Raw genomic sequence first — 8,792 nt, forward strand, 5'->3', positions numbered from 1 at the left:
TCAGTCGATTGGGCTTAGGAACAAATACATTGCAGCAGTGTGAGTCAGTGCTGATTTATCTTCACTTGAGATTAGGCTGTTGATGGATTTGTCTCCATTTAATACATAATAATACACAAGTTTAATATGCAGAGACGACTATAAGTAAAACATTCTTTGCTTCCTTTCCTTGAAAATGGTAAACACTGTCTCTGTGGCACTATAAATGTTCCTCTGTTTGTTTTGAGCGACCCGTCCAACCCGACACAAGAACACTGACTCGACCAATGGTGTGAGTTGGGGGCAGGACTATCTCTTTGTTCAATCATCAGCAGAAGGGGGGCATGTTCAGAAAGCTGTCTGAAAACAATGTTTATTTCTAACTCTGTTTGGTGGCACAAAAAAAAACTTCATTTCTATTTGTCACCATTTCACCTGGAAACTGCAGCAATTTGTTTGTTTTGCAGAAATGCAATATGTAATGAAAAAAATAAGTGTTGGGTTTATTTAAGATGACGGTTAATTCAGTGCGACTTATTATATTAACAATAATGTGTTTAACAACTTCATGCAATTATTTATATTTATTATTATTTAATCATTATATATTGAATTATTGATATTAGAGCATATATATATATATATATATATATATATATATATATATATATATATATATATTTGTGATTAATTTGATTAAAGCCAGTTTTTAATCAGCTCTTACCAATCTTTACTCATCTGCCACAATCACGTAATGCATTTTAATTATCTGAATTATAATTATGTTTATAATATACTGTATACATTTTATTTATAATTATTCAAATATAAATATTTATGTTGGTCTGTGTATCTCAGCGAGTATTGACACTGACTACCGCCCATGAAGTCATGAGTTTGAATCCAGGGTGTGCTGAGTGACTCCAGTCAGGTCTCCTTAGCAACCAAATTGGCCTGGTCGCTAGGGAGGGTAGAGTCAAATGGGGTAACCTCCTCGTGGTGGTGATCAGTGGTTCTCGCTCTCAATGGGGCGTGTGGTGAGTTGTGTGTGGATCGTGGAGAGTAGCATGAGTCTCCACATGCTGTGAGTCTCCGCGGTGTCATGCACAACGAGTCACGTGATAAGATGCGCGGATTGACGCTCTCAGAAGCGGAGGCAACTGAGACTTGTCCTCCGCCACCCGGATTGATGCGAGTAACCGCTCCACCACAAGGACCTACTAAGTAGTGGGAATTGGGCATTCCAAATTGGGAGAAAAAAAAAAAAAAAATAATATATATATATAGTTATTATTATTTAATCATTATATCTTGAATGATTGTTATTTGAGAGGTTTGCTCAGCAAACATATATATTTGCGATTAATTTGATTAAATAATTGGCATTCCATGTAATTAATTAGATTTGTAAAAATGATTGATTGACAGCCCTACTTAAATTATATTCGTAACATTAATATTGCATGAGAGATTGCACAAGAGCTCGTGTTAAAATGGTGTTGTTCTGTCAGGCGATCAAGAGAGCTGTCGGCACAGTGTGGACTCCGGCAGTGGCGGTGGAGCCCGGAAACAGTTGAGAACGGATCACTTCCCCTCGCAGCACCTCGACTGCGGATTCCAGCGCCAATACAGCGCAGACGCATTCAGCTCGACTGGAGCCGGGAAAACAGAGCAGGTACTGCAACAACACACTGACATTATATGACATCAACAACACTTCTGAACAAACACACAAATGCCAAAAGTGTTTATTATAACAGGATCATACTAACTAAAGTCAAAAACTGTAAATGGACAACTCTGTTGAAAACTCTAATTCTCCTACAGTCACTGTATCCTCTCTCGCTCATCAACGGCAGTTTAGAAGAGGGTAAAAGTGGCTCCACTATCAGTCGAAACATGGCAGCACATCAGGGATACACGGTGGTTGCAGGTAATAATGATGACTTTCTGTATGGCAGTGTTTCTCTCTCTCGTTTATTGTCTACTTTCGTTTCTAAGAGCTAATTTTATATGCAGTACATTTGCTGAACACCCTACATATTTCATACTGTATTTCTCACACAAGTAATTTCTGTTTAATTTGTGCCATTTAGCATATGTGCTCATAAAGTCTGTGATAATTACAAGCCATTCATTTTCACATCCATTAACATCTTCCACCTGTCTGTCAACACATTGGCTCCACCTCAGAAGCCCTACAGCCCCTCCCACTCTGTCTGAAACAGGAAATGTGCCCTGAGGTGAACAGCTCAAGCCCCTCCCACAACATCATCCCTAATTCAGCATTCCTGGAGCTCACGTCCATCTCGGCTCCGTCATCCGTGTCCATCAGTAACAGTTGCGCCGGCTCCGCTCATTTATCTCACGGCTTCAGCTCATTTTCCCATCATGCACCTGTGCAGGGACAGTTCAGTAGCCCGTCTCTCATTGCAGGTACTAATACATCCCGACCATCAGTCTGTCGTCACGGTTACTCCTGGTTTCTGATGTTATATGAAAGGTTTCTTTAAAACAAAGCAATGAGTGTTTCGATGAACTGTTTCAGGACGAGATGTGGCGAGCTCCATGTTGCCCGGTTACCCTCCACACATCCCTTCAGCCGCTCAGACAGGTTTCTCATCGTCCACCATCACAGGAATAGTTGCAGGTGAGTTACATCAGTGATAGGTACTTCGTTCTCAATACTGGTCTGAAATTCCTTTATTTATTTGATTCTATAAATAATAAACTATATTTAATTCTAAGTGAATATTTTTCAGATGCAGTAATATTTTATTTCAGTTGAAAAAAGCAATTAGCTTTAGGACTATGATGACAATATAAAAGCCATTTATTTCATTTGGGGTCAGTGACATAATGCTCTTTGTGTTTTTGTTCAGATCTATTAGATTATTCAAGAACACATTAAAAAAAGCAATTCACTCAAAACAGTTCTTTTTCTGGGGCTTTAAAGGTAAAAATGTTATGTGGTTTAACCATCCAGAGACAGCCAAACAACAACAACAAAAGTCTCAATTAATGCTGAAAGTTTTGAAAAAATGATGAGTAGTGCTGAGTATTGTTTTATTCATCTTTCTTAAAAAACTAAATGGTGAAACAGTTAATAAAATGAAATATTATTAACATTTGAAATACATCAAAGTCACGTGGTGTAATCAACATGTACATTGCTATTTTGTTGTTATTTTGACATATGAAAATATTATTTTTTTTACTATAAATGTATACTTTTACTTCTTTTGTTTTTGGTGATACACATTTATGTGAACTGAACTAATTACAAAAGTAAATGAATCTCACTACAGCCAATGACGTCGCTGGACACCGTTTCCATCTAATATGGGACAATTACTCGTGTCACACAACAGCTTCCTATCATGTTTACACACTCTACTGATCGGTTAGGTTTAGATAAGGGTTCGGGTAAGGGCATAATATTAATAACCATATCCTTAATGCCTCGTGAGCAGAACTCGCACTTACATCCACATTACACATCCGGAAATGGGCACATGATGAGATTGAACAAATTTCCTTGTACGAAAACATAAGAAACAGCCATCTCGTAAAATATGTTCTGATTTCCTTGAGACGGGGTTGAATGATCAGTGGTGAGCGTTGAGAGCTCATGACCGGTTTGGCGAGTAAACAGAACCTGACACACGTTCACTCATTTAAATGACAATAAATCAAGAACCAAAGACGTTTGTGCACAATGTTTTCTTCTTCTGTCCCTCACACAACACTATCAAATGGACTAAAACTGGTTAAAAAGGAACGAAAACAATTAACAAATGTTTTTGCAGAACATAACCGAAAACGGTAACGAAATCCCTTTCAATTATGAAAACATTATTTTTTAATTCTGGTAACTGATTAATAACCGGTTAATTTTGTTCTGATCATTTATTTTTTTCATGAAACCAAAGATTAAAGGGTTTATCACAGAACATTTTCAGAATGACACCACTTCCTGTTGCCCAAAAAAACGAGGCTTCACTATTTCTAGTAGACAATAATAAGTATGCGCTTTGATTCAGAAGAATACCATTTTAAAAATCAATGTTAAATTCATTCACCCCGCGAAAGTTGACGTTTAGTCCAAACGTGCCCAAGCAGTGTGTGTGTGTGTGTGTGTGTGTGTGTACATGCAGGAGAGAGAGATTTAAGCTATTTAAAATATTTGTGGGGATATATTTAGTATTAAATATGCATTTATTTAAAAGAGGTTTCTTTATATAGGCTGCTGTATACTGTGCTTGTTATGATTTCTATCCTGAAAATTCCACATCGGAAATATTTTATCTCTTATTTTCTTTTTTTGGGTGAGATGAGTCCCTTACTTTGAGCTTTTTTCCCCTAAACAGGTCCCGTGTTTGTCTTGTAAGATCTGAACACTATATCACCAGCTGCAGTGTTTTTCAGTTCATTGATCTCATTCTAACTGGTTACCATTCGGAACGAGGCTGCGGAATACTGGAACCGGAATGAAAAACATTTCGTTTTTAGTCCCTGTGTATAGTTTCAGAAGACTTGAAATATAACGCACGAGTGATGTGGACAATTTCTATGGTGCTTTTTTGTGCTTTTGGAATTAGTGTTGGATCACAATCACAATCTTATGTTTCACAGATTAAACATATGCGCCTAAAGATGATTGTTTTAATGAAGAGTGTAACTTTCCTTTTGCAGCAAAACAAAAAAGAACACTTCATTTGAATTGATAACACACAAAGTATCTGTTTTATATTTAATTGTCTTTTTGATGCACACTTGATTTTCTTCTTCATTATGAGTAGGGAGATGAAACTGAAAGAAAATGCAGGTCGTAGTGTTTCAAAGCAGTGTCATTTTTAGACTTTTTACGCCATGAGCAACACAAAAATCTTTTGTTCAGATTTGTTGGGGGCAATCACATATCAACTTGTTAAAAGCTCCCTGGCATCATGGCAGTGTGTTTAGCATGGGTAAGCACTGCTCACATTTTCACATTTTGTATTGAAATCAACATTAGCATTCTCATGAAAACATCAATTTAGTTTCTCTGCAAACAATCTGTGACAACATTGTGCAATTTGAATTTCTGAAGCTGCTGTGAGGGCGGTTTACAGATTAACTGGGGGACGGGTGGGTTAATCAGTTCCCCGTTAGCTTTGGCGAGGTCTGAGAGAAGAGAGCAGGAGTTCCGCCCTGCTGCCCGCGCCCGCTGCTGCTCCCCGATGCCCGACCACACAGAGCCACAGGGGCCCACAGAGGGGACGAGCATTATGAATGTAGCAAGACTGAGAGTTTAGAGCACAAATACCCCCCCGCCCCAATTTTTTTTTAACTATCTATATGGACAGAGAGAGTTTAGATGCAACGGAAGCACGAGGAATAAGAGGGAAATGCAGCAGAGCTTGATGGACGCACATTTCTTTATTCACATAAAGTCTGCTCTGTGAAGTGCGAAGCGAGAGGGTCTGATTTATTATTTTTCTGCTGGGCTCTCCGAGAGGAAGCGTTCATACACAATTACTCACTGAACGTGGGGGGTGGTGGAGGTGGGGGGGTCCGGGGATTCAATCCTGCTCCCGTAATTACCAATTAGATATTGGAATGTTAAAAACAGAATGGTTGAGGGAGGTGGCGCGAGCATGAAATCTAAAGGAAGAAGTGAGGGATGTAGAGACGTTGGAGGAGTATGACTGTATGGACCGGTGAGCAGCCGCTGGATTAATGGTTTACAAGCCGCTCTAACCGTTGAGTGAATGATGTGCTAGAACTCCAGCTGCCAAGAACACGAACAGACTTGCATAGGAAATCCATGAGCGGCACATCTCAGTCCAACATACATTTAAGAATTTCATTAAACTCTTTGACATTTTTCTAATGGACATAACTAAGAGTGACTGAGAGACATGACAAACAAAATCTGAATTTGTCAACTTTCCAGGAGTCTCAAACTGAGGGGCTTCTTTTCAAGTATTTCAGCCTTTTCTATTGATTTTCAATCATGTTATTCATTAAGACTGCACAAAGACATTACTGACAGTACAGCATCATTGTCTGTAAAGCTGCATGCTTTATATAGCACTCTACAAATAAAACTGATTAACATGCTGACATTCTTGTATTCTGTGTTTGTAACTGGTCTGAATGTGTGTTTTCTTGTAGGTCCAGAATACACGGGCCAGACATACAGCCACTCGCCGTACACCTCCTACAGTGACGCCTGGAGATTCACCAACTCCACTATCTTAGGTAAATTCAGCGGACATCCACCAGTCTACAGTCGGGAGGAGGTTAATGTGCTTATAGTTTCCTCCATTTAGTAAATATGAAATATCCTGCATAGCTACATTTTATAGTTCTGGTTAAAGTTGTTGGAGTAGGCTAGTCACTGTTCATTTGATGAAATGCTCTAATGACCTGCATACAACCAGAAAGAAAGCACTTTATTGCGTAAGGTCTCAGTCACATGTACTTAGTCAGGGCAGAACCCCCCCCACACACACACACACACACACGCACATCTACACACATACACACACACATGCACATGTACACACACACACACATATATATATACACACACGCACATGTACACACATACACACACACCATATATATATATATACACACACACATGCACATGTACACACACACACACATATATACACACACATGCACATGTACACACACACACACACACACATGTTGTGTTTCCATGTTTTATGGGGACTTTCCATAGACATAATGGTTTTAAACTGTACAAACTTTATATTCTATCCCCTAAACCTAACCCTACCCCTAAACCTAACCCTCACAGAAAACTTTCTGCATTTTTACATTTTCAAAAAACATAATTTAGTATGATTTATAAGCTGTTTTCCTCATGGGGACCGACAAAATGTCCCCACAATGTCAAACATTTCGGGTTTTACTATCCTTATGGGGACATTTGGTCCCCACAGTGATAAATACACGCTCACACACACACACACACATATACACACACACATGCACATGTACACACACACACATATATACACACACATGCACATGTACACACACACACACACACATATACACACACACATGCACATGTACACACACACACACACATATATATACACACACATGCACATGTACACACACACACACACACACACTCACACATACACACACACACACACACACACACACACTCACATGCACATGTACACACACACACACACACACACTCACACACACTCACATGCACATGTACACACACACACACACACACACACACACACATATATATATATATATATATATACACACTACACACACACACACTCACATGTACATGTACACACACACACACACACATACACACGCACAGTTTACCTTGTGCAAGTAACTGTCTTCAGGCTATTGAGTCTTTCTGTGGAAACAAATGAGTCCAGAATCACAAGACAGCCGTTAACCTTTAACCCAGTGATTTCATTAGAATTTACACAAACCTCTACTTTAAACAGGGGACAGCTGACGTTTCAATAATACAAAATAATCTCAGAAACATAACTCCCCATGCATACACATGGTAATCTCGCTGTCTCTCTCTCTGCAGGTTCTCCGTATTACTACAGTTCAGCGTCTCGAGCGGCTCCTCCGTCCACTGCCGCATACGATCATCTCTAGACAACCGGTCGGAGAACCAGAAGAACAGACATAGAGTATTTAGTGGATGAAGAAAACATTCAAACATATTCATGGACGACACCTTTCGTTGCCAGTATTTATTTCCTGTTCACAGCCCGAGCGAAGACAATTTACAGAACAGACGTTTACATGTTCATACATTGTCCATCAGTCCAGAGAGTTTGTGTCCTTGTATTTATATTTCTCTGTAGCCAAAGACATGAAGTGTTCTCAGAGATCCATCATGACCACAATCAAATTTCACAAGAGACACAATAGTATTTGTTTTCCGCACAGTTTTGATATGTGTACAACCTGAACACTAGCAAATCTAAATCCACACAATTAAACCAATAATCAGTGCGAATATTTGGAATACATAATAGCTTACTAAGGAACACCGAAATTGGCTGTTTTCTGCCTGAGAAAGTAAAATGCTTGAGGGATTTATGAGTAAACATGGTGTTGGGCAGGTGTAATTAGATTGATATCAAGTTGTTCTTTGGTATTTGTTGTATTTCACCATCTTTCAACCAATCCAATGGATGATCATGTAGCAGTCAGAAGCAGAGTTCATATTCATTTCTAAACCATTACAGGTGTTTCATGTCTTGAGGCAATATGTACAAAGTGTATAAAAGGCAAAACCCTATTAAAAATGACATTCTTTTATATTCTACACGTGATTGTTAGGGCTGAGCTCTGTGGGCATTCAGTAGTTCATATCTTCTATTTCTGAAATTAAGTGTGTTTTGAGTTTCAGAGATTACGTTTTATTGTTCTGTCAATTATATTATTCGAATGTAAATTAATAATTTCTACATAATTATTTTGAATTAAATAAAGCATGACAACGTGAGTCCACTCCTGTGTTTCCCCTCATTTCATTGATTCATTCTTTCACATTTGGCAGAATTTTCTAGAGAAATTGAAACGAAATCGAGCTTGGAGGATCACTATTCTTCCGTCAGTTAACTTGAATGATTTTTCCATATTTCTGCAGTTGTTAATCGGGATATTTTAAGTTCTGCTGTTGTTGAAATCTACAGTTTATTATGTTGCATATTTTTCGCAAGTCAGCAGAACAGACGAAAGGGACAAAAGCAATGATCCTGAAAACATGCGCATCTGTTTAATTTCCT

The 8,792-nt window shown here is 38.6% G+C and overlaps 1 protein-coding gene across 6 annotated transcripts in view; it reads left to right on the top strand.

Annotated features, from left to right (window-relative positions):
- Positions 1-8,508, top strand: part of LOC127643238 (paired box protein Pax-8-like) — a 13,693-nt gene extending 5,185 nt beyond the window's left edge. For 5 of the 6 annotated variants that reach the window (XM_052125889.1, XM_052125891.1, XM_052125890.1 and 2 more), the window contains 6 exons: positions 1,491-1,654; positions 1,807-1,912; positions 2,173-2,415; positions 2,528-2,629; positions 6,139-6,225; positions 7,580-8,508. In XM_052125889.1, the coding sequence (XP_051981849.1) occupies positions 1,491-1,654; positions 1,807-1,912; positions 2,173-2,415; positions 2,528-2,629; positions 6,139-6,225; positions 7,580-7,650 (773 nt within the window). In that variant the 3' untranslated portion in view covers positions 7,651-8,508. Of the gene's footprint in view, positions 1-1,490; positions 1,655-1,806; positions 1,913-2,172; positions 2,416-2,527; positions 2,630-6,138; positions 6,226-7,579 lie in introns of those variants that run through there. The other variant, XM_052125894.1, reaches the window with a different exon arrangement.
- The last annotated feature ends 284 nt before the right edge of the window (positions 8,509-8,792 follow it).

Source organism: Xyrauchen texanus, chromosome 4, assembly GCF_025860055.1.
Source record: "Xyrauchen texanus isolate HMW12.3.18 chromosome 4, RBS_HiC_50CHRs, whole genome shotgun sequence".
Taxonomy (NCBI): domain Eukaryota; kingdom Metazoa; phylum Chordata; class Actinopteri; order Cypriniformes; family Catostomidae; genus Xyrauchen; species Xyrauchen texanus.